The following is a 26810-nucleotide window of genomic DNA, read 5'->3' on the forward strand; positions in this document are numbered from 1 at the left end:
CACCCACATGAACCAAAACTAAAGCTTCAACAGCCACACCTCGCCACACATAAAATAAGCTGTACAAAAATCCTCATCAACCAATGCAAAATATATTGTCGCTCAATAGCATTGAGAAAAGCAATATTCAGCTACTTCTATATAGTATAATGAATAAGAACAACTCCTCCCAAAATTTCAATTAAAAATTGCACCAAGGGAAAAAGGAAACAAACACTATAAAGCAGGGGTGTCAAAATGGCGGCCTGCAGGCCTGATGCATCACACCCCGGGACACTGCAGCCGTCATAACTATGGACCAGTTGCCAAGTATCCGAATTTTGATTATGTGAGCATCAGGATGCTGCAACTGTCGCAAGTGTGAAAAATGGTCTCAAGCCATTTTTTTCAGTGCCAATGTAGCTTTGAATGGTCACTAAATGAATGATTGTTAGTAGAGGACTACCTGTAATATTTTTTCTTCCTCTAAAAGAAAGATTCATCATTTGATATAAGATTTTAAGGATTTAACTATAGTTATGCACTCTGCAGGATGTTAAAAAACTGGCTGCAATTTGAATGAAGTTCATTAACTGCCTATAAATTTACCAGATACAAAAATATTAAGATAAGCAAAGGATTCACATCATGGAAGGATGAGTATATGCTTCTGAGAAGAGTCTGATGGAATTTGGTTACAAAATTGCCAACTTTAAATCAATATAATTGGGGGGAGATTGATTTTAAAGAATGTTTTTTGTCTTTGAGGTTTTCTACGCTCCTCTAACATGAAAACCTCAGGAAAAAAAGCTGAAAAAATAATTTATATGGGCCACCCAGTATACTACTTAGGCTACTGGCCTAGCTACTTTGTCTATGCAAAGACTCTCTGCATTGGACTCCAATATCCAATACAACTTGCTCTATTGGGCAGGTTAAAGACCCGGCATCTTCACCACATGATGAGCTGAGTTTTAACCATATTACTATTATTTTTTGTGAGCTGTTGTATTTGAAGCCAGGTTGTTTAGCTTGCTTGTAACTGAAAGTATTGTGCAAACACAGAAGGTGGTTTAATTCAGTAAACCAATTCAACATGTTGTGTAAATCTAGTCCTAGTTTATTGCAGATGAAGATCTATTTGCTTTTAATGTTGTTCTTGTTAGGAATAATAATGTTTTGATAAGTACGGAAATTGGTGGGGTTTGAAATCCATTAGTTCCTTTTGAAGAATTAGATGGATACGTTATAATCACATTATTATACTGCTGATGGGCAAAGGCTTTTCTCTGAATAGCACTTTCTTCCATAAAATATCCCAAGTAGGATTACATTTATAGAACCAATGAGCCATACCTGGCTGATCAAAACAACCGTAACTGGGAGCCAAATTATTTCCTACCTCCAATCTGTCCGTCCGCATTAGCTTCTGTGCTGCAGCAGCAGCAGCAGCAGGAACTGGCACACCAGGATTCCCTGCAACCAGCATTGGTCCTGTTGGCAAGATCTCTGCTGGGACCAAGCCAGGAGAAACTGGCCCCAAATAGGGGTTAAAGGCTGTTGAAGCGTTGGTGGCTAGGCTTGGTGCAACTGAAAACATTGGCTGGAAAAAAGAGAAAGAGAGGGAGAGAGCAGGAAAGTCAAATGTAAATAGTAGTCCAAAAAAGCTGTATACATTAAATCATTTTGAAATAATGCAACATTTATGCATGCAGACAATAATATTAACTGACCCTCTCACAAATGGAAGAAGCTTCCTGTTCAAGGAAGGCATTTGAGCCAGCAAATGATCCCAGGAACTGTAAGGGAAGGAGATAAAGTTTGCACACTTCCCCTGTTCTGGACAATCAAGTCATGCTTCCACAGTAGGTATACAAGAACTGGTGCAGAAAGGGGCAATCAGAAGGGTGCCTCCTTCTTCTGGAAAAGGCATCCCAAGAGGAACTCATCCCAAGGCACAGGAAAACTCAGGATATGTACTCTTGGCCTTCCTTTGGAATAATCTACAATATGTATGATTCCTGCTGCTACTAGAATTGTAATGTTTATCCTAAAACTGTCTTGCAGTTGTCAGTTCAAATTCTCAAGTAGTTTTCTGCTGTGAAAAGCTGGGGGGGGGTTATTTTGTCTTTCTATCTTATTCTTAAAGTGCTTCAGCATTTTATTTGAATTTATTTTGGTGATGCTTTTCAGCTTTACCTTTGAAAATGTTAGAGGGGCATTAATATTGTTGCCATTAGAGTTCTTTTTGTCCCTCTCAAGTCTCCTTGCCAGCCCACACTTTCAAATCAGTAAATGCCCACTTAGAGAAGATGCTTTCTAATGTTTTGCCTTTATCTAATATAAATGTGAGAAGCTAGGATGATACTACAAGAAGAAACACAAAACATTTACAGAGCCTGGGATTTCTGATGTTAAATCGTGATGGTCATAGGTCAAGGCACCCATGCGATCAGCCTGATTTTCCAACCTTGTTTGGGGTGGTGATTAAGGTAACACCATGACCATAAAGTGAACACTGCATTCATTAAGCCAGTCAATGCATTGTTATGAGCATTTTTTTTGTTGGAAACTGTCCTTTTGAGCCAGTTTCCTGCAAGGAAACCATAGTAAATCATGTCACATGACCATGGAATGCTGCAACTGGACATAAAGATGAGCCAGTCGCTAAGTGTCCATAATATGTTCATGTGACTTTGGGTGTGTGTGAATATGTGTGTGCGTGAGTGCGTGAGTTTGCCACTAGAACTTTAGAATGAGGTCATAAGTACCTTTGGAGGACCCATTATAAATCTGAATGGTTGCTAAGGAAGGACTACCTGTACATACATCATTTGAACTCTTAGTATGTCAAAACAAGAACACAACATTTCACCTACAAGAATTTCTTGAATTTTTCCTTGTTTTCCCCATCAATGCTTTCACCAGACAAAGGCAGGATAATTTTTTTTATATATATGACATTAATTATTTCAGCCTCAACTGTACGATGCAGGAGATAAAAGACAACTCTCATTTCTTGCTAAGGTTTCAGATATACTAATTAGTAGCCAACTGATAGAACTGGGCAGGGACCATTTATATTGCACCGATGTAATTCTTACAGCAATTATAAAAGAACAACATTTTTATTGTTTCCATAGAGCAATTAAATTGTAAGATACACATATGTTAAAACGGCATCTCTCAAAAGGTCTTTTCTTCTTCAAAAGCTATTTATAATATAATTTGTAGGTAACCTCATAGTAAAATACAATTAAAAACTGTCATTATTATCAGTGTTGCAAAGTAAAACCATAGTAAGTTGCTGTAGACTGTATACATTTAGGCCACTACTACTGTTCAGATTAATCTTAAAGACAGAGAGAGCATAGCAAAGACAAAACAACAGAAAAATTTCTTTCCTAGTCTCTTCTCTACACAGACGGGATAGATAATAGGTATTAGAAGTACTTTATTGTTTTATATCCCACCTTCACATCCAAGTGAAATTGTCAAAGTGTGTTAGAGGTTTCAAACACACACAACATAAGGTGAAAATAGTTCAAATGTTTTGGATGATTTATAAAGTCAGGGGATAAGATTTAGCTCACATTCCAAAGCTGGATAATAACAAAGAAAGTTTAACCTTTGCCCTCCTATTACAGGGACTTGTCCTCTGTATTTCATTACCAAAAAGTGATCCATCACAAGTCTTAAAAAGCTCTGGCCAGCATGTTGATTCCCTATTCGCCTTCCTACACCTACTCTAATTCAAGTGATCTGGTGTCTCAAAAATGCTTTTTCAAAAGGCAACTGGACTGTTTTTCCTAGGTGGAGGAAGAAGACGTTTCGCTTCTTAGCCAAGAAGCTTCATCAGTTTTGGTCCAGTTGCCTTTTGAAAAAGGACCTTTGAGAGAACTATGACCTGGATGACTGAGAATCTCCACAGACATAAATGATCTCTAGATGCATTAGATCTTTCTTTCCACAAATCCCAGCCAGTTCCTTAGGACTGTGGCATCTGAATTTAAATGCATCTGGGGAGAACTAGGTTCAGCAAGGCTGCTCTACAGTTAAAACAGAATGAAAAGAAAGACAAACTTCTAACTTTTATCCTTGAAATAACAGGATTTTAAAGTACAGGTAGTCCTTGACTTAGGACAATTGGGACCAGAATTTCCACTGTTAAATAAGGCAGTTGTTAAGTGAGTCACACCCAATTTTATGAACTTTTTTGCCATGGTTGTTAAGCAAATCTCTGGCAGTTGTTAAGTTAGCAACATGGTTGTTGAGTGAATCTGGCTTTCCCTATTGATTTTGCTTGTTGGAAGCTGGATAGGAAGGTTACAAATATTGATGATATGGCCCTGGGATGCTGCAACCATCATAAATACATGTCAAATGCCAACAAATTTTGATCCTGTGACTATAGAGATGCTGCGCTGGTTGTAAATGTGAGTACCAGTTGTAACTTTTTCCAAAGCCTTTTAATTTCGGCTGCTAAATGAATGAGCACTACCTATAACTTGAAGCTTAGCCCTCAATGTCTTTCTATGGTTTGCAGACCAATTTTCCGGTCTGTTTTTCTCTAGTTAGTTTTGTGTATTTCTTCGTTAGTTTTTTTAATCCTCTTTCCAGATTTTTTAAAAAAATTCTACATGTACGCACAGATACATACAGGAACATACAGATACATGTATATATTTGGTGCTGAAGGCTACAGTCTTGCCAAATGCAAATCCAAAAAAGAAGCAAATTTCAGCCTTTATACTGGTACTGGAATATCAGTTGAACTTTGAAATGTAAATGTAATACAATTCCCGAACAATCTTATTCCCATTCCCTACTAAGATTGATCAAATGACTGCTACTATTCACAGCTCAATAAATAATGATGTATCTTTTACCTTCAGAAACAATCAGATATAATCACTGAAGAAATGTATGGATGGACTGCACTTCCTATGGAAGATCTCACAGCAAGGGAATTATTAAGAGCTAAATGCTATACTGAGCTTCTAGAGAAAACAAATGAAAGCAAATAAAGCCAATGTTTTGTGATAACCTAATTGCCCAGCCAAAATGTTTTCTAAAAGTTAAAAATTATTTATCTCATTAACATGTCCCGCATCCTTCACAGTGTCATCACCTTCCCACTCTTATTAGTGATACATTACTGCCTCAAATCCTTCTTGTATTATCATATGCAAAATGCAGTAAAGGAATGAGACCCAGTGCTCAAATATGCTGATCCCAACTGGGAACAAGAATAGTAAGACACAGGTAGCTAAGGCCTTACCAGAGAAGTTGTCATAGAACCAGTTTGCTATAGTGCTTAAGGTCCTGGCATACAAACCAGATGGCTGAGTTTTAGTCTTGACTTAGGCATGAAAAACTGGTTGGATAACTTTAAACTAATCACTCTCTTTCAGCCTATACAAGGTTATTGTTGTGGGGAAAATAAAAGGAGGAAGGAGTGCCAAGTATGTTCACAACTTTGAGTTACTTATAAAGTAATAAAGGCAAGATAAACATCTAATAAAAGTAAAGGTTTCCCCTGTCCAGTTGTGTCCAACTCAAGGGGCGATGCTCATCTGCAATTCTTAGCAGAGGGAGCCAATGTTTTCCAAAGACATTTCTGTAGTCATGGGGACAGCATGACTACATGCCAAGGCACGGGGAATGCCATTAACTTCCCATCAAAGTGGTATACCTATTTATCTACTTGCATTTGTATGCTTTTGAACTACTAAGATGGGCAGGAGCTGGGGCAAGGATGGGCAGTCATCCATTGTGCAGCGCTTAGCTCTTGAACCTGGGGCTGTCAGCTCCTGCTGACAAGGTCAGCATCTTTAACCACTGAGCCATCATGTCACCCACAACAATCTAATCAATAAATAATGCAAGACAAAGAAGTCACAGTATTTTATATAATGAGAAAAAAAGAAGATCAGAGTAATTCTGTACCAGTTGGTGTGGATTAGAAAATTTGGTCTGAGTTACTGGCTACCTTTTTAAAAAAGAGTTCAAAAATCATAACACTCTCAGAAGTCCATAACATTTTCATGAATCAAAATGGAATTTTATACTGATTAGTATAACAGTTTTGTTAGACATGTTTCTTCACTGTAAATTCTTTTGTTTTCAGCTCTTTAACAAACTCTCAAACTTTCGGGAAAGATTTTGTGGATACTTTTAAAAAGAGAAATCAATAAGATACTCCCAAATTCCATCTAGGCCTACACTGCAACTGGCTTTCCTTTATGGAATGTGTCATTTGTCATGAGTAAAAGTTCATTTTAGCATTCTTTTAACTCCCTAACTCTGAGATTTCTGGACTGACTTAAGTAGAAACTCTGCCCACTTTAAAACCTGAGTATATATGGTTTTTTCTGCTGCTCTCCACCTTGTGAAGTTTATCTTCCTTCACAAAACTTTCTTCTTGGATTTACTTGCTGCTGAAAGATGCTTTCTAACTATCTATGTTCTTCAACTTATAACTATAATTGTGATCAGAATTTCTGTCACTAAGCAAAGAGGTCTTAAGTGAGCCATCATGTGACTGATCAATTTTACAACCTTTTTTTCATTGCAGTTGTTATGCAGATTTGGCTTCCCCATTGACTTTGTCCAACTTGGCTAGGAATATCACAAATGGCGATGCAACACTGGGATGTTGCAACTGTCGTAAATATGCCAAAGTGCGATCGTGTGACGTCAAGACATCCTGCAATGGTCATAAGTGTGGGGACTAGCGGCAAGTCACTTTTTACAGTGCCACTGAACTTTGAATGGTTGCTAAAAAAATGGTCTTACATCAAAGACTACCTATAAGTCCAAACTATTTCCTTCTCCCATCCTCTTGCCCACTTTCATTCTTGCCCTGGGAGGATGAAAACAGTGAACAGACAGAGGAGAAAAAAAGAGATGGAGTAAAGGAAGAAGAGTACATATATGGAGGAAAGTATGTATGCAGGACATCTTGCAGGAGTAAAGAACTGCATGTAAGTACTTGTACTTGTAAAGATGTTTATTGCACCAATAAAACTTTTGCTATGACTGGAGAGAAAGGGACTGACGTTTACTAGTTTCTTGGGAAGAAAAGGGCACTCTGTTCCCCTTGGAAGCACTTTATGCATTCCTGCTGATTAATATTAAAGATTATTATCTACCACAACTAATCTACAGATCTCTGAATGTATGTAGGAAACATCTATTAATAAATGTAACCATCAAATATTCAAAAAGGAAAGATTTTTTTCACATTAGTTCATTTTTTTATTTCAACCTTATTGGGATATTTTACCATTTACTGTATGTATTGACTAACACTGATTTTTCACATTCTATGGTGAAGTTCAAGTTGATGCAGCTTGGGGCCTGTACTAGTACATTCAAAATAAGTGCATAGTACATGATGTTTACTCTCCCTCCCTTTGAGATTAAAATAATCTAATGACTAGCATAAAGAAAGAGGTTTATGCATTTATTTGGGGTGGTGGTGGTGAGTCAACATTTAAATAACTTGACAGAATAATAATAATAATAATAATAATAATAATAATAATAATAATAATAATAATAATAATGAGGAGGAGGAGGAGGAGGAGGAGGAGGAGGAGGAGGAGGAGGAGGAGGAAGGGACCTTGGAGGTCATCTAGTCCAACCCCCTGCTATACCATTTCAGACAAATGGCTGTCCAGTCTCTTCTTAAAAACTTCCAGTGTTGGAGCATTCACCACTTCTGGAGGCAGGTTGTTCCACTGGTTAGTTGTTCTAACTGTCAGGAAGTTTATCCTTAGTTCTAGGTTGCTTCTCTCCTTGACTAGTTTCCATCCGTTGCTTCTTGTCCTGCTTTCAGGTGCTTTGGAGAATAGCTTGGCTCCCTCTTCTTTGTGGCAGCCCCTGAGATATTGGAACACTGCTATCATGTCACCCCTCACCCTTCTCTTCATTAAACTACACATACCCAATTCCAGCAACCGTTCCCTATATGTTTGAGCCTCCAGTCCCCCAATCATCTTTGTTGCTCTTCTCTGTACTCTTTCTAGAGTCTCCAGGTGTGGCCTTACCAAGGCATTGTAAAGTGGTATTAGTACTTCACGTGATCTTGATTCTATTCCTGTTAATGCAGCCTAGCACTATGTTGGCTTTTTTGGCAGCTGCAGCACACTGCTGGCTCATATTTAAGTGATTGTCCACTAGGACTCCGAGATCTCTCTCAGTTACTATCGAGCAAGGTACCACCTATACTATACCTGTGCATTTGATTTTTCCTGCCTAAATGTAGAACCTTACTTTTTTCACAATTGAATTTCATTTTGTTAGATAGTACCCAGTGTTCGAGTCTGTCCAGATTCTCCTGTATTTTAAGCCTATCTTCTGGAGTATTGGCTATTCCTGCCAGCTTGGTGTCATCTGCAAATTTGATGAGTTCCCCATCTATCCCCTCATCCAAATTGTTGATGAAGATGTTGAAGAGCACTAGGCCCAGAACAGAGCCCTGGGGCACCCCACTACACACTTCCTTCCATGTAGATGCAGTTCCATTGAGGACCACACGCTGAGTACGGCCTGTCAGCCAGCTACGAATCCATCTGGTGGTGATGCTATCTAACCCACATTTTTCTATTTTATCAAGTAGTAGGTTGTGATCTACTTTATCAAATGCCTTACTGAAGTCCAAGTAAATTATATCTACAGCATTCCTCTGGTCCACTAGTTTTGTCACTTGGTCAAAGAATGCAATAAGGTTTGTCTGGCATGATCTGTTTTTGACAAACCCATGTTGGCTTTTAGTGATAACTTTGTTCGCATCAAGGTGTTCGCTGATTTGTTGTTTATCTTTTCCAGAATCTTCCCAGGTATTGAGGTCAGGCTGATACGTCTGTAGTTTCCTGGATCTATTTTTTCCCCTTTTTTGAATATGGGAACTACATCAGCTCTCTTCCAGTCCTCTGGTAGTTCCCCAGTGCTCCAGGATCTTTGAAAAATATAGTTCAGTGGTTCTGAGATCACGTCTGCCAGTTCCTTGAGAACCTCGGGGTGTAATCCATCTGGTCCTGGTGATTTGAACTCGTCTAGGCTGGACAGGTGCTCACTTACCATTTTCTTGCCTATCTTAACTTGCGTTTCTATTCTGTTTTTTATGGCACTGGTTTTGGTAGGTTGGACTGTTTTTTCCCTTTGTGTAAAGACAGATGCAAAAAACGAGTTAAATAGTTCTGCTTTCTCCCTGTTGCTTGTCACCTTCTTGCCACTTTCCCCCACTAATGGACCAATCATTTCCTTAACTTTTTTCTTCTTTCTTATATGTTGAAAGAAGCTTTTTTTGTTATTTGCTATATATATATTTGGTATAGTACAGAATATGAATAAAAATAATCCAACCACATTAGCATCATTTTCTTTTCCTGCACTGCAGGATATTTAATATTTTAAGCATCATTGCCCTGTTGTCTACAGTCAGTTGGACTGAGCAAGAATGAAAAAGTTACCATGCTGTTAAAATGCAGCAGAAGAAATATTCACTTTAATGACTGCTGAGTCACTGTGTGCGCTTAGTGACTACATCACTGTTTGAAATGAAGGTCCTTGATTCCCTTTCTACAATGCAGAATCATCCTGCTTCATTTTGCACAACGCTCCTCATGTATGAAAGATAATTTGGGGCTGGTTTTCCCAGGTGCAATTTTTAACCAAGAAGAGCCCTCTCTTATTTAACTGTGGAGGCTGAGGGAAGACAAAAAAGAGAAATCAAATTGTTTTATATAAAGGCCTTCCAAATGGTAGTTTAATATGACAGTGTTGTAAGAAATATGGTGCAGTTGTAGTATATTTATCATTGAAAGAGAATGGGGCACTATTTTTGATTGATCTCCTGTTTTCTGGACAGAGGCTTAGATGAACAGTCAGGTTTCTATAGTTATTTGATATGTCCAGATCTCAATAAGTGGTGATCTGCTCTTTAAGGATCTCCTTGTTTTCACTCTGAGAGATCTATTTATTTTGGGCCCAAAATAAAGCCGTCTTGCCACTGCTTTCAGCCACGGAATGCAGAGCCTTGGGAATTCAGCATAACTGTTTTGGATACATATGAAACAGATATTTCATTCGCTGCCCACCCTACAATTTGTTTGCCAAAACTCTGTTTACTGTTTGTTTGCTATCTTTACCCTTCCCTGAGTCATTTTAGTCAGACTTAGTAAAAAGGAGCAGGTGTACTCATATAACACAAATGGATTCATGGATTAGGCAGGGGAGTATTTCACCTCTCTTTCAATGATTTCGAAGTCACTTTCTGTCAGCCCAACTTTTATACAGAACTTGTTGTTGTGTATAAAATAGGAGGAGCAAGGAGTATTCGCCACCTTGAGTTATTTATAAAAATAATAAAAATGGGATAAAAAAACACCGAAAAATAAGAGTTCAGCAGAAGTTTGTGCCGGCATTGGTTCCTTAAAAAAATAGACTATTTCCCACTTATGTTAAATGAAAGTGAAAAATTCTGGTTCTTTGGCCTAAAATAGAAAGATAGGAGAAATAAAGATTATGTAGCACCAATGAAATCCCACAGGACCAATGTGAAAGGCTGATGCGGTTTAAACCCGCCAAACTGCCGACCTTCTGATCGACAAGCTCAGCGTCCTAACCCACTGAACCACCGCGTCCCCTAAATGTATCCTAGGATAATATAATCTATGTTCACATCATGGGAAAGATTGCTTAAGATCTGGCATTTTCTCCACCATCGAGAGGAATTTACATTTTTCAGGGATAAGATGTGAAAATACTGTTTCTTTTTCACATTTCTCCTTTTACATGAACAGAAAGATCAAAAACTAAAGGCCCGTCCGAGGACAGACAAGCCACATACGCAGGTCTCAAAATAACATTCTAATCCTGCATAAATCTATCAACTTCTCAACACCAAGAAAGGGGGAGAGCTTTTAGAGAATCAGATACCATCATTCAAGTATCCCTTTCATGCTTATTTGAAAGGTCAGAAACCCAAGATGCAGGAAGTGCTTCCAGAGGTGGCAAACAAGAGAAAAAATGGTAGAGGATGAGCCTAAGAATTCACTATAGATAATAAGCACTTGGATATCAAGAGTCAAGATTTTGCAAATCAAACACATAAGGAAGGAAACATGCCATGCTGCTTCTGCTCAGACTCAGATGTTTGTTCTTGAAGGTTTTTTTCCCAATCCCAACACACATACATCCCTGCAGATGGATTGGGACTGTGAGGCAAATCCCATGGTTCCCAGATGTACTGGATCTGTAGTCCCAATACATTTAGAGCTACCAGGCTAGAAAGAAATGGTATAGAATTTCCTTTTGATCTCATCTTTTCATGTCCTGTAGGGAGGCGGTGGCTCAGCGGGTTAGGACGCTGAGCTTGTCGATCAGAAGGTCGGCAGTTTGGCGGGTCGAATCCCGAGTGCCGCGTAACAGAGTGAGCGCCTGTTACTCGTCCCAGCTTCTGCCAACCTAGCAGTACGAAAGCACATAAAAATGCAAGTAGAAAAATAGGGACCACTATGTTGGGAAGGTAAGAGCGTTCCGTGTGCCTTTGGCGTCTAGTCGTGCCGGCCACATGACCACGCAGACGTCCTCGGACAAGCGCTGGCTCTTAGGCTTTGAAATGGAGATGAGCACCGGCCCCTAGAATCGGAAACGACTAGCACGCATGTGCGGGGGAACCTTTACCTTTACCTTTCATGTCCTGTAGCAATTTTGTTTCTGCATTTTTTTGGGATACGGGAATACTGTACTTTTTCTTTAAATGATGACATCTGATTTTACTTTATGGTATTGAGAAAGAAATGTATGCACTAGCAACATATTTAATTGTTTTAAAAGGAATGAGTATTTAATTTATATAAAAAAGAAGAGAAACCCCCTAATAATACATTAATAGATTATCAACCTATTTGTGTATGATTTGAAATATAGAAATTCCCTAGATTAGATACAGATGACATTATGCCTTAAACTAACCTCCTAAAGCCAATGGGATGTAAGTTAATCATGACAAAATTAAGCATTCCCCCCCCGCCCCAATTTATCTATTTTTTTATTTATCTTAAGTGTAGCTCTGACTGGATCAAACTAAATTGCTGAGTTCACCATTGTGTTAACACAATGTGATTTATTTGGGTTTGCTTGTAATCCATCCATTACGGTTTGTGAACTATGGATTAAAGGTTAAGATTCTTATTCAAGGGCAGCTCTATTATTCAATAAAACAAAGTTAGGCAGACCAGGGCATAGTACAATGCTTGAGCTTAAGTATAATTTAAATAAAGTTAAAGGACTTTTCATGAGAAAGGCAGGGCTAGATGAATCAAAAGTTGGAATTAAGATTGCTGGAAGAAATATCAACAACCTAAGATATGCAGATGATACCACTCTAATGGCAGAAAGTGAAGAAGAACTAAAGAGCCTCTTGTTGCGGGTGAAGAAGGAGAGTGCAAAACTTGGGTTGAAACTTAACACTAAGAAAACCAAGATCATGGCATCTGGCCCTCTCAATTCCTGGCAAATAGATGGGGAAGAAATGGAGGTAGTGACAGATTTTGTTTTCCTGGGCTCCAAGATCACTGCAGATGGGGACTGTAGCCAAGAAATTAAAAGACGCTTGCTCCTGGGAAGGAAAGCCATGGCAAATCTAGACAGCACACTAAAAAGCAGAGACATCACCCTGTCAACAAAAGTGTGTATAGTCAAGGCTATGGTCTTCCCAGTTGCAATGTATGGCAGTGAAAGCTGGACCATAAAAAAGGCTGAGCGCCAAAGAATTGAGGCCTTTGAACTCTGGTGCTGGAGAAGACTCCTGCGAGTCCCTTGGACTGCAAGGCGATCAAACCGGTCAGTCCTAGAGGAGATCAATCCTGACTGCTCTTTAGAAGGCCAGATCCTGAAGTTGAAACTCAAATACTTTGGCCACCTAATGAGAAGGAAGGACTCACTGGAGAAGAGCCTCATGCTGGGAAAGATCGAGGGCAATAGAAGAAGGGGACGACAGAGAATGAGGTGGCTGGATGGAGTCACTGAAGTAGTAGGCGTGAGCTTAAATGGACTCCAGAAGATGGTAGAAGACAGGAAGGCCTGGAGGAATGTTGTCCATAGGGTCGCGATGAGTCTGACACGACTTCGCAGCTAACAACAACAAAGGACTTTTGTAATTAATAAGAAAGGTAGAATGGAAAAGAACAGAACTGATATATCATGATGTGCGTAACCTGTTAACTCCTAAGCAGATGTTGAACATAAAATATAGACCTCATGACAGATCCAGGGGTGCCGCTTGGACTGCACTGCTCTCCCTGTAAAAGTATCAAATTAAAGGACCTGGATTATGAAACTTCTATAGTTGTACATCGATCAAAATCAAACTACTATGATTTTTCTGTAATTTTTCTAGCACTGAGAACATCACTAAACAAACAGGAAGAGCAAACTATGTATTAGGCCAATCTTAACTGTATGATCTGCATATTATTTTCATGAAAGTAAATCTGGTAATCTGCTATGTATCTTCTGCTCTTATTCTGAAACTGCCAGGCCCCAACTGAGGAAAATAAAATAGAGATGAGTAAAGTCCCATCTGCTTTCCCTCAATTCAGTCACTTTTTGCTATCACAAATAGAGACTTTGCTTTTATTTGTAATTAAAGGGGAAAATCTGATAGGTATAACATGTTACCCTTATAGGTGGGTATCAATGCAAGGCAAGACAGTTAGAAAATAGCAATCTTTTGAGTGAAATCTGAGGTTTTAGAGTGAACTGAGAGTGCATCACATAAATAATCAATCTATGCCTTGGGCTATATATTTCATAACCTGTCTTACTGCTTGGCTAGAAATTATGGGAGACACAGTGCTGTCATTGCCATATATTACCCTTTCCTTCCTTGGAAAGGCTAAATAAATCATGTATTTATAGCGTGTGCTGGCTCATCAATGTCTCACATTAAAGCCAGCATCAATGGGCACCTGCTGCATACAGACAATGAAAAGGAAAGATAAACAATGACCACTGTCTGCTCATTTGTTTTGGCTTTTTGTTCTTCTGGAAAGTAGGTAGAGGACAAATGGCTGAAAAAGAATTACTTGAAACATATAGAAAGGACTACTCTTGGCCTCTTGACTTAAGTTCCCCCCATCCCCTCCGTCAAACATAAAATCTCCTGCTAGATAGGAAAGCAGCAACAATGTCAGAATGCCATGACATGCATAACTTTATAGAAGACAACATCTTCACAGAGTTCATGATCAATATTGGTAATGTAATGATTCATTGATTGCATAATCGTTGTTAAGGCATCAGCTTAAAAACTGCAAGACCGTGATTTCTAATCCCACCTTAGCCATAAAAGCCAGTGGCAGACCTGAGCCAGTCATTCTCTCTAACACCAATACATCTCACAGGGTTGTTGTTGTGAGCAAATTAGGAGGAAAATCTACAGGATATGTTTGATGCCTTGAGTTTATAAAAAAAATAAAGGCAGGATACAAATAAATAAAATGAGTATTATACAGTATTTGTTTTAAATGCATGTTCTACTGTATTAACAAATGTTTCATGTGAGGCACCTCTGTGCTGGAACAACTGAATAAATTGTTAATAAATGAATATATTGTTAATAAATGAATCTACAATAAATATAATGTATTGTGGTTCTCCTCCTACCTCTCAGGCCGTTCGCAGACGGTGTTGGCAGGGGGGCAGAGGTCAACCCCTAGGCCCCTTAGTTGTGGGGTGCCTCAGGGGTCGGTGCTCTCGCCCCTCCTGTTCAACATCTATATGAAGCCGCTGGGAGAGATCATCCGTGGTTTCGGGGTTAAGTATCATCACTATGCTGATGATACCCAGCTTTTCATCTCCACCCCGAACCAACCCAGTGATGCCCTCGATGTGATGTCCTGTTGCCTGGAAGCGGTACAGTTTTGGATGGGAAAGAACAGGCTCCGGCTCAACCCGGCCAAGACTGAGTGGCGTTACGTACCGACATCTCGTTTAGTCCAAGAGGTTCCATCTTTGATTATAGGAGGAGAGATGTTACCTCCCGTTGATAGAGCACGCAATCTAGACGTCCTCCTGGATTCACAACTGTTTTGAAGATCATATTGGAGTTGTGGCTAGGGGGGCATTTGCCCAGATTCACCTGGTACACCAGTTGCGCCCCTTTCTGGACCGAGATGCCCTACGTAAAGTCACCCACGCACTCGTTACCTCCCGTATAGACTACTGCAATGCTCTCTACATGGGGCTGCCCTTGAAGACCACCCGGAGGCTTCAGCTGGTGCAGAGTGCGACTGCACGGGTAGTGATGGGAGCACCCCGATACTCCCATATTACACCCCTCCTGCGTGAGCTGCATTGGTTACCGGTTGCCCTCCGGGTGAGATTTAAGGTGCTGGTACTTACCTTTAAAGCCCTACATGGCTTAGGCCCGGGATACTTGCAGGACCATCTGCTGCCGGGAACGAATTCCCATCGCCCAGTACGCTCACACAGAGAAGGCCTCCTCAGGGTACCGTTGGTTAGACAATGTTGGCTGGCGACCCCCAGGGGAAGAGCCTTCTCTGTGGGAGCGCCAGCCCTGTTGAACCAGCTCCCCCCTGAGCTTCGGATAGCCCAAGATCTCCAGTCCTTTCACCGCGGCCTCAAAACACTCCTTTTCCACCTGGCTGACCTGGACTGACAGGGATTTTAATTATGTTTACAATTTTTAACTCTAATCTTTAATTTATTTTAATTTTAATTTTAATTTATTGTACAGAGACCTTTAATTTTGTTGTTGTTAGCCGCCCTGAGTCCTTTGGGAGATAGGGCGGGATATAAGTCCCATTAATAAATAAATAAATAAATAAATAAATAAATAAATAAATAAATAAATAAATAAATAAATAGCTTTATTAGTTTATTGTATTTACTCTGTAGGATTTTATGTAAACAAACCCACTAATATTTGGCTATAAAATATAGATATTCAAATGTATGAAAGCATATAATTAGTAGCTGGGATTTTCTGACCAGAATATAGAAAAGCCAGGAGTTAACGTGGCTTATAAATAAGACAACTGAGATATGAAAGGCTAAGTGAGATATTTTAGCTGCCAATCTAGGTGTTGCCAATCCTGGAACAGATTTTTTTTTAAAAAACTGGTCCTGGAGATGCAAACAACAGGGCGAGGAATGAATTTGCCATTCCTGTATGATCCAAAACCAAACAAACAAAAATGGCTGGATCTTATTAGTTGGTAGAAAAATATCTGGCTGAGAAGTGAAACTGGATGTTCTCCTAGGTGAACATGGCATCTTTCCATAGAACTTGCATTATATTCTGAAGGAGTAAAACACACGAATAGTTAATTCCCATTTAAACTTTTCTGAGTTTGGGGATTTCTATTAGCAGGATCATAACAGAATAGCCAAATATATTTGGAGGATACCAGAGATAAAAGGCCAAACTGGTGTTATATTTTGATCATAGCCTTCAGAAAGCCTGCACAATCATCCAAGAGAAGCGGAATGTCTTCTTCCTCAAGGAAAAAACATAGTCCAGTTGCTTTTGAAGAAAAACCATGACCTGGATGACTGAGAACCTCCACACAGATCTGCACAACCTTGTATCTTCTCCAGTCCTGATTTCTTGACTTCCTGATTATAAAAGCTGCAAAGGGACAGTGTGTTTCCTCCATTGTCTTGCTAATGACAATCTAATGATGGAATTCAATGACTGAGAAAAATAAGCATGGCTCCTATCAAAATTATGTACAGTATTCCCTATGTTCTTAGTCTATTTGAATATGATTATAACCCCCAATTTTTATCAGATCAGTTTGTCTTCCATGGTTCTTCTAATGGCCCGCTATCTGTAAGTTGTACTTGGTGCTATTGGGTATAGTTTCTTATATTAAATGGTAATAAAGCTAACAATGGAAAGAAGTTTCAATGAGTTCATGCAGACAACTCAAAACCTAATGAAGGCTGGTTGTGGTGGTGTTGATAGGAGAGACAAAGCTATTTCCAAAACAGATCAAGGCTCTTTCAATGCAGGCAAAGGAAGTTGTTACCCCTCTCCCACTTGTATGTATGAAATAAAGACCAGAGACTATATTATACTAGGAAGAACAAAACAATGAGGCAAATAAGTTAAGATACAATTTGCAGTAGTTGGATAGTTCACTGCTAAATCTGTGAGAAACCACTATATTATTTATTTATTTATTTATTTATTTATTTATTTATTTATTTATTTAGTTAGTTAGTTAGTTAGTTAGTTTTTATATACCGCCCTTCTCCCGAGGGACTCGGGGCGGTGTACAGAGCAAGGTAAGTATACAGTTAACAATAGTAAAAAACAAATGAAACCCCAAGATCTATCAGGCCAGGCCGGCCTGCTGGAACAGGTAGGTTTTTAAATCACGCCGGAAGGTGTGAAGGTCGGGGGCCATCCGGATTTCGATAGGCAAGCAGTTCCAGAGGGTTGGCGCACCCACTTAGAATGCTCTCCCCCTGGGGGCCACCAGCCGGCATTCTCTGACCGGTGGCACCCTGAGGAGGCCTTCTCTGTGGGAGCGCACAGGACGGAGGGGTGTTGACGCTGGCAGTAGGTGCTCCCGTAGGTAATCCGGACCCATGCCATGTAGGGCTTTGTATGTCATCACTAGCACCTTGAATTTCACTCGGAAGGCAACTGGAAGCCAATGCAGCTCACGGAGGAGAGGTGTGATATGGGAGTATCGGGAAGCCCCCAAAAGTGTTTGTGCAGCTGCACTCACTCTGCACCAGCTGAAGCTTCCGAGTGGCTCTCAAGGGCAGCCCCATGTAGAGAGCATTGCAGTAGTCAAGGCGAGAGGTCACAAGTGCATGGGTGACTGTACGTAAGGCATCCAGGTCCAGATAGGGTTGTAGTTGGCGCACCAGGCGAACCCGAGTGAAGGCCCCCCTGGTCACAGCTCCTATGTGATCTTCCAAGGATAGCTGTGAATCTAGGAGGACACCGAGGTTGCGGGCCCTATCGACAGGGGATAATAACTCACCCCCGAGTTATACCTTGTAGCCCTGATTTACTTGCCTAAATGCAAAAGGCACATAAACTACTTTTCATCACAGAAGAAAAGGAACTCTTTTACTGCTATACCCGCTGAATAGTTTTAAGTTTTTTAAAAAACAATCTTAAGTTTTGAAAAAATGAAATGCGTGCATTGAATAAGATAGTATCGTGGACAGTGTGCCAGTAGCATATCACTATTAGTATGAAATCAAGGCTTACCTTTAATTCTGTCAATTTTATTCACTAACTGGTATAAAACAAATAGTTTACTTGACGTAGAAATGTTAATTCTCTGACATTCTAGGAATGTACATTTAATCAGTTAATGTGAGGAACACATTATTTCTAGCTGACAAAGGAAAACAGAAAGAAGACCCAAAATGATAACAGTTTCTCACCTTTAGTGTTTGGTATTGATAAATGGAATCAGTGTCGATGAAATATGCAGATCCCTCCCCCCCTCTTTTTTGGAATGTCTGAGGGATATGGTTCTATGAAGAAATAATAATATAATAATAATAGTAATAAGTTCACTACTTAAAATATTACACTTAATCATTAATAATCATATTTAGTTAAATGAAAAGGATAAATTGATGATACTAAGGTTTCAACTGTAACTAAAAGTTATAATTCTAATAAAACAAGTAATAAATTATAAGTATCAGAATGGAAAACCTATGGCTTTCTAGATATTTTTAGACTTTTAAAGTTTATCTCGCATGCAGCCTTCTTCAATTGCTTCAAGATGTGCTTAGCTACTAGTGAGATTTATGGAACTTGAAGTTCCCCCTTGTGGAAGGTGTCACATTTAGGGAAAGTTGCTTATTCTAAAGATATCTGCAAACCAGCATAGGTTCTCCACTCCAGATGAACATGGTATCATTGGGAAAATTTTGCATCAATATCCCAGCCGATCACTAGCAGTTTTGAAAGTCAATTTAAAACAGGGAAACACATAATAAAGAATAGTTTGGATTCTCCTCTTTCTTTAAATCCCGTTACTTTTCCATTCTGATCTTAATCTGTTGATAGCATTTTTCAATAGAGGCTGTGTGTGGCAAACATGCCAGCACGTGCTTTTAAATCTATATCTTCTAGCTGCAGCTAGTTTTGCAAAGCAAAAATGCAGCTTGCTTTTTCAGGAAATTCTGCACAGCAGTCTGAAGAAAATTATTTGAATTACATTTCAAGCTGAAGTATGATTGAATTACGTTTAAATATTAGCAAGATGTGTCTATTTTTCTTATGATCTCCCAGAATAAGACTTCTTCATGGGGAAACACTACCACAAAATAACTTTTCTTCCACTTATGTCCTGAAGTAAAAATTTCTTTCATATGCATGAAACACCTCATTTGATTTTTAATCTTCAAAACATTGCTATGCTTAAGAAGATATAACTGTCATAGTACTCTTTCATTAACTTCTTTCTTATTTACAACATTCAAAGAATTTTGTTGGCATGTCCTTTATTTTTTTCTTCCAACGTATAATTACAACTGGATGAGGATATCTGTTATCAAACTGCTTTTCATTACTCTCTTAAGCTACAATAAACAAGGCAGATATAGCTCAGTAACAAAATCTTAATTAAAAAATTCTGGAAAGGGGATTAACTACTTGAATTCTCTGCCAGAAACCAGTCAAAATGGAATACAGGTTTAGCATAAGGATGTTCCATACAGTTTATTGGTTTCTGTGGAAATCTCTTCTATCATTTAGGAGAAAGACACAAAAATATATATTTTCAACCCCAGTCCCTTAAATAGTCCATTTAAAGTTCTTTTTAAAAACTATCTGCACATTTTAGAAAACCTCAGGATGTTAAACATGGTCAAATGTATTATTCATCAGCTGCATTGTCGTTACAGTGGAGATTTCTGACTAGTTTGCCTTATTATTAGTTGAAAGGAAGCATGTTTCAGTTCACTACTCCTGCCAAAGCTGATTTGTTTATCCTGCTCATCAAATTTATGAACTAAAAACAGAGGATTTAAACCAGGCTTTCAAAGTTGCATGTATATCTCCAATTCTACCAGTCTAAAATAATTTCTGGAAAACTTGAAGTATTTATAGCTGTGCCCACAAATCAGATTAAAGTCAGGACATTTGGAATCAATCTGGTATGAGGAGTTGTTGCTTGCTACTTTTCTTATAGGTGGATACCTCAATTCTGCATATGCTTTCATAAAATTAAATTATACTTGTCTTAACCAGACTTACACGTAGGCCATTGTGCAAAAATATCAGAGCTTAGGACATCCTTATTAACCCTATTAATCATGCAGAAGTTCAACTATACTCAATGGGTCTATTTTGTAATAAGACCAAGATATGTCTAAATCAATTAAAGTCAAGGATGTAAGCTACTGTTTGTCCTGAAACAAAATCTAAAATTGGATGCCCCAATCTAAGCATCTTCTTCATGAAGGAAGAGAAAATGCTACTAATGGATACTATATTACATTAATCTTACTTACCACTCAACAAACTGTTCCTTGGCAAGTATAATATTTGCAACATAGTCCTAATCCTCCCTCTGAAATCCTTTCTCTTGATATCACTACCACAGTACAGTCATTTGATACCATACTGTATGTATTCTTAATTTTTATTTTATTTTATTTTCTAAGTATGAATGAGCAGATGTCATAGGCTAAAGTAGTTCTGTATTCACCAACAAGAAACCGCAGAGGCAAAACGATGTGGAAAGACAGTGATAAAGATAATGGAGGCCTGATAATAACATGAAGACATGAAGGGTGGATAAAAGAAAAAGAAAGTGGAAGCAGGAACAAAAGGGAAAGAGCTTCTGTGATTAGGTGGGTACAGATTGGTGCCTCTACAAAAAAAAAATAGTAAAATGATATTGTATTGCCAGTTATTCTGGAAACTGTATTGCTAATTACTCTCTCTTGCCAAATGACGTAATTGGAGTTGGATCGTCTGGTGTTGTCTAAAGCAAGGTGGCCCAATATTACTACAATTGTACAACTATGTGGTAAAGACAATACATAGCATAAGTGTATGCTCTTAATACTAGTGCAGGTCTTTAGATAAAATTTTACCCATTTTGGGCCATATTTTACTCTATATGAGTCGCTTTTATATTAATCAATGAAATGTACTGGATGCTAGATACCTGACTTGCACCATACAAAAGTGTTATACTCCCTCTTATTATTTATCTATAATGTACAATTTCTGACTACAGTTGCAACTTTCGCAAGGCTATTTTTTTTCATAACTGAGACAATGGCTGTCACATCCTGGAACACTAATGAAGAAGAGTAAAACAATGCTCACCACTGGTTGTAACTGGGCACCAGGCATCATGGCATTGGCTAGTTGCATTTGTTGGGCCAGCATGGCCATGTTCTTCTGCTGAATCAGGTTATTGCGGCCATTGATCTCCAACTGTGTTTTTAAGTGTGGTGGTGGGTGAAGATATTTGCAATTCTCCCTTGAACATCGGCCCTGAAATACAGGAAAGCAGAAGATAAACTATTAGTTTTGCTTTGCTTGTTATATGAACCATTTTGCTATTATTATAATATTAATAAAATTGAAAGGGACCTTGGAGGTCATCTAGTCCAACCCCCTGCTCAGGCAGGAAACCCTGTAATAGCCATTAGATGCACATAAGCTACACATATTACCTCCTTGTGTACATTTTATTTTTTCAGCCCTGTTTTAAGCATAGCTATACACAATGAAAACACAAACAATACAGATCTTTACAGGAAGTTGAACAACACTAAAAAAAACATTGTGATACTGATGAAAAACCATACAACCAGTTATTATCAGTTACTCTTACAGTCTGTATAATAGTAGTAATGATAGCAATTTTAAATTGTGGGTGCTTATCACCAAATGCAATACAGTTAAATGAATAAATAGCCACCTAAATGTGAGAATAAAATATTTACAGTTAACGTTTTAAAGAAATGCTAATTGTAATGTTTTTTAAAGTTCAATAACTTCAGAAAAAAAAAACAAAAGATTTAAAACTAGATCTTTCTCTGTAGATGGCAAAACAAAAAAAAAACATCACCCTTTCTTCAAATATTGACAAAAGACAGCTTTGGGATGAGTACAAATATTAACAATTGGCATTCTATGCTGGCTGAAATACTTAAGAAGCATAACCAAGAATTCCATGAAAATCATCTGGATTAAATTAAGTGCAAAGTAGCTCAGCCATCCCGACACTGACATCAAACTCCATGTTAAGTCCTGCCAGTTCTCTGGGTACAAGCAAATGAAGCTCAGGACCCCATTTAACATGTGAACACTAAATGACATAAATGAGGCACGTATCCTGAAAATAGCAAGCAGTCAACAAAATTATTGCTTTCAATTATCATAAGTAAATGGGCAATAATGGCGCAGGATCCAGTCTGAGTTGGTCACTGGGACCAGAGGCTTATTCATTCAAGCTTTCAGGCTTGTGCTGGAGCCCCATCATCGGGGAACTTCTCTTTCCATGATGATGGGCTCCAGCATGAGCCCTAAAGTTTGGAAGAATAAACCTCTGGTCCCAGTGACCGACTCAGATTGGATCCTGCTACATTATCCAGAGACACATACATGTGCCTTCATTCGAGGACAATAATGGCATCTATTTCCCCAGAGACATACTTAAAATGATGGTATTAAAGAAACCCAAATGTCTTCTTGGTTGAATAAATAGCATAATCTAAATAATTCTAATAATTCTAGAGCAAATAATTTTAAAAAATAATGGTGGCCAAGTAAATTGTTCATTTCTCCCCATGTCGCTCTGCTCTTGCCAGACAAATATATTTGACTAGCCAGTTAGCATTTGCACAACAGATCTCTGATCATGGGATTTTATATAATTCTTCTGATTTTGTGGGAGATACATAATTCTAGCAGAACTTGTCAATATGATTTTCAAAACACTAAAATGCTATACATACTGTATGTTTGAAACAAATCAAAATAGGAAAGATATGCAATAACATCATTAAAAACAGAGAACATCCACTATATAATAAAATGAATCTGGCACTCAAGTAGATTATTGTTCACAGTATATATAGTCTATAACATAGGAATATTATAGGTATAAGGTATATTAGATGTTGATAGATAGATAGATAGATAGATAGATAGATAGATAGATAGATAGATAGATAGATAGATAGATAGATAGATAGATAGATAGATGATGGATGGATGGATGGACGGACACAGACAGACAGACAGAAAGACAGAGCATGCCATATATAAAATTTCATATACGCTGAATAGTGGAAAAACAGTGCCTTTACTGAACGGTGTAAATAAAGATTTATAATAGCATTCGTCAACCTCGTGAAAGTTGAGAAAGTTTAGAGTGGTTCCTGAAATTTCTGAGTAACACAGACAATAGTACCAAGTTTAGTACTGTTGCTTTGCCACAAGTATGAATGACCTGTGCTCTTAATCTTCATGTAGTTTTCCTTGTATCTATTTTACTCCCCAAACAGTTCTGATTACACTATTACTTTACACCTGTGTCATGGCTAAAACTCAGCAGCTGATTTCTGCTTCTTTGGAGGGAAGGTGGTAGGTCACTAATAAAGAAAATGTTGGCCTCATTCATGAGTGTGATTAGGTCCTAACCACTTTTCAACCTCTGATCATGCACTGTAGCTCTTACTCCATGTTATCTAAAGATGATATTAAATTATTTACAAACTAATAATCTATTTCTGCATCATAATATGCAGCAAAAATGTCGTAAGGCACATTACAGAATCAAAATACTAAAAGCTTATAGGTAGCTTCCAAATAAAATGTGTAAGGTCTAAATTCGGGGTTCTTTTTTTTTTTTTTTGGTTTTCTTTAATCTGAGGACCACAGAGTAGTTTCCAGAAGAACAAAGATAAAATTCTTGGCAATGGGCTAAGTTTTTTTCCTCCTTAATAAGGAACAAGTATAAGTATAAGAAAGGTTGGATGCTGACATTCAGAAGTCCCACCTCACTTGATCAGGAGTTCCAGGAGTTTATTTTTTAATGAAAAAGTTCTGCAGTTTAAGAATCTTCAGATTAGCTCACATCCTATCACATCAGCATTGAGAGCTAGGTATTAATAAAACTATTGTGCAACCCTGTAAATATATATGTTTGCAATATGACCTATGAGACTAAACAGAACTTCCCTGCCAAGTTACCTTAGGTATATAAATAAATCCAGTCACTTGAACACAGACACACATTTATACAAAATGTGTAAATTTAATACCTTGAGGTTATCACGTCTTGTTTCTTGAAAACAATTATTCAGAATTGTGATCTTTTACCATTCTTTAAAAAAATCCCTCTCATCTTTTTTTCCAATGAGAATTGTTAATCTATTTAAATTCAGAAATATATCTTCCTTAAAATACATTTTCTTTGGCATAAAATCCATACATTTCCAAGATGAGCCTGGAAACTAAGCCCTATAATTAAATGGTCACTACAGATGACTGAGGGGAGATGCAATAGTAGGTTTTCAGTATCTATAAGACTGGAAAAACTTATTCTCTATTGCTCCAAAGAATATAACTAACAGGTTTAAAGGTATAAAGAAGTAGGGTTAAGATAGATAGCAGTTGAACCTCCCTGGCTGAATAAGATATCATTCAGTAGAACAAGCTGCCATATGAAGTGATCAGTTTTCTACAATTGGAGCTCTTCAGATAGAAGCTGGGTGGTTATCTATCAAATATGCTGTAGTGGATTCTGCACTGAGTAGGGGAGCTGAATGACCTCTAAAATATCTTCCAACTCTATGAGTCTAATGTACTAATAAATATTTTAAGTTCTATAAGTTTAGCTGCATAATGCTCTGAAGCCAGTTCTTTTGAAACTATCCAAAGCTAAGCATTTTTAACAACAATAACAAACTTATCTGGAAAATAATCCACTGAATTTAGAGTTTTGCCAAGAACAGATGTGTATGGAGTTGAACTCTTATTTTCCACTGCTTTCAGTACTGTAATTTCTGAAATGTTACATGAACATTGATTTTTTTTTCTAAGTAAAGTCAGATGTTTAACTTTGCTATGCATTAAAAAAAGTGATCTTCACAGCATAATGTAGAGGTAATATTTATTACTTTGGGGACTATCGTAGATAAGTATTAAATTTGCCTTGGTGTTCTCAGAACAACTGTACATTTAACAGTTCAGCAGCAGTACAAAATAAGTCAAAAAGTAAGAGGGGAAAAATTGGCAGCAAGATTTTATGACCTGTATTAGGTCAGATAATATGGACAAATCCAGAAAGATAACAAATAACATTTATAGATTGTTACAGAAGCTTGTTCCTTTTCTTATAAACTATAGCTACAAATCATCTCAATTTTAAGGTTTCAGTGCAAAAGGCCTAAAAGCAACGTCACAGATATCCACATTTCGCTTTAGACTTTAACAATGATTTCTCTAAATATATATAGATAGTCTTTGAGTTATAACAGCAATTTGGACTGAAATTTCTGTCACTAAATTTTGGGGTCATAAAGTCTGATTGTATCACTTAGTAACGGTAATGCTGGGAATAGTCCCAGTTATTAACTGATTCCCAAGGTCGTTAGGTGAGACCACTTCCTGCCAGCTTCCTACAAATAAATTGTGGAGAAACTGGAAGAAAGTTGCAAGTATGCAGGCTGGCAGGCAGGTAACCGGCTGCTGCTGGGTGTGGGGGAAGACTCAAGGGAGTATGAGGACGCAAAAGAAGGCTACAAGGGGGGCGTGCACTAGAGGCATAGAAAGGCTTGGGGAGGGTGTGAGGGATGTGAGGAAGGCACAGCAGGGCTCAGAAAGGTTGCATGTGTGACTGGTGCAATGCAAGTACAAAGAAACTGGGGGAGTGTGCATGGTTGGGAGAGAATTACCCCAGTATCTTGCAAATTTCCTTAACTTCCCCAGTGATTTACTGGGGAAGCTGGCTAGGAAGGTTACAAGTGGCAACTATGTGATTGCTGGGCACTGAAATTGCTCATTAAGTGCAAGCCCACAGATTGCAATCACATTATTGTAGGGGGTGCTGGGATGGCTGGAATTCTGAGAACTGGTCACAACAACCACTCATTCAGTGTCAGTGTAACTATGGTTGCTGAATGAAGGCCTATATGTCAAGGACTACTTGTAGCCTCTAAACGGCTATATATTCACTCTGAACAAGTGGAAGAGTTAATAGAAAAATAGTAGAGCTTCTGGGCTCTTGAGCTGATATGGAAGCAATTTTCATCTTGTATCAAGTCATATGGATATAGAGATACACAGTTGTGAAGATTGACATATCTGCAATCTACAATAAAAGTACTAGTTAACTGAAAATGTATTTCCCTCATCATTCAATTTATTCTGAAAGTTCCTTATAGTTCCAAAAATTCAAGTATTCAGATAACTATTTAAGAACACAGAGTACAATCATTTTTCAATGAAGTAAATGCTATATAAAATCAGCTTGAATAGCTATAGTAAATTCATTTGCATTATTGTTTTAAGGCTGGGCAATGGTGGATCTTCTTTAGATAAATTAGAAAGCAAGAAGATGCAGAAAATGTGGAAGAGATTCCTTTTCCTGGTCTATATACCTACATTCTGTTTTTTATATTTACCATTTTTAATGACTATGCATAAATTTATGATCACAAGAATGTTGATAAAAGAGCATGTCCCACTGGTTAACAATAGAAGAAATATTAGCAAGTGAGATTTCTCTATTGGATAGTGACTATTAATTATAGCATGGCTTCCCAATTATAGGATTTCA

The 26810-nt window shown here is 38.1% G+C and overlaps 1 protein-coding gene across 12 annotated transcripts in view; it reads right to left on the minus strand.

Annotated features, from left to right (window-relative positions):
- MBNL1 (muscleblind like splicing regulator 1) overlaps nt 1–26810 on the minus strand; it is a 173515-nt gene that overhangs the window by 32116 nt on the left and 114589 nt on the right. For 6 of the 12 annotated variants that reach the window (XM_083364670.1, XM_083364673.1, XM_083364668.1 and 3 more), the window contains 4 exons: nt 21341–21511; nt 18430–18522; nt 1713–1778; nt 1382–1582 (listed from right to left, as the gene is read on the minus strand). In XM_083364670.1, coding sequence (XP_083220796.1) covers nt 1382–1582; nt 1713–1778; nt 18430–18522; nt 21341–21409 — 429 coding nt within the window. In that variant the 5' untranslated portion in view covers nt 21410–21511. The remainder of the gene's footprint in view (nt 1–1381; nt 1583–1712; nt 1779–18429; nt 18523–21340; nt 21512–26810) is intronic. The other 6 variants (XM_083364671.1, XM_083364678.1, XM_083364677.1 and 3 more) reach the window with 2 other exon arrangements.

Source organism: Vipera ursinii (assembly GCF_947247035.1).
Source record: "Vipera ursinii genome assembly, chromosome: 5".
Classification (NCBI taxonomy): Eukaryota; Metazoa; Chordata; class Lepidosauria; order Squamata; family Viperidae; genus Vipera; species Vipera ursinii.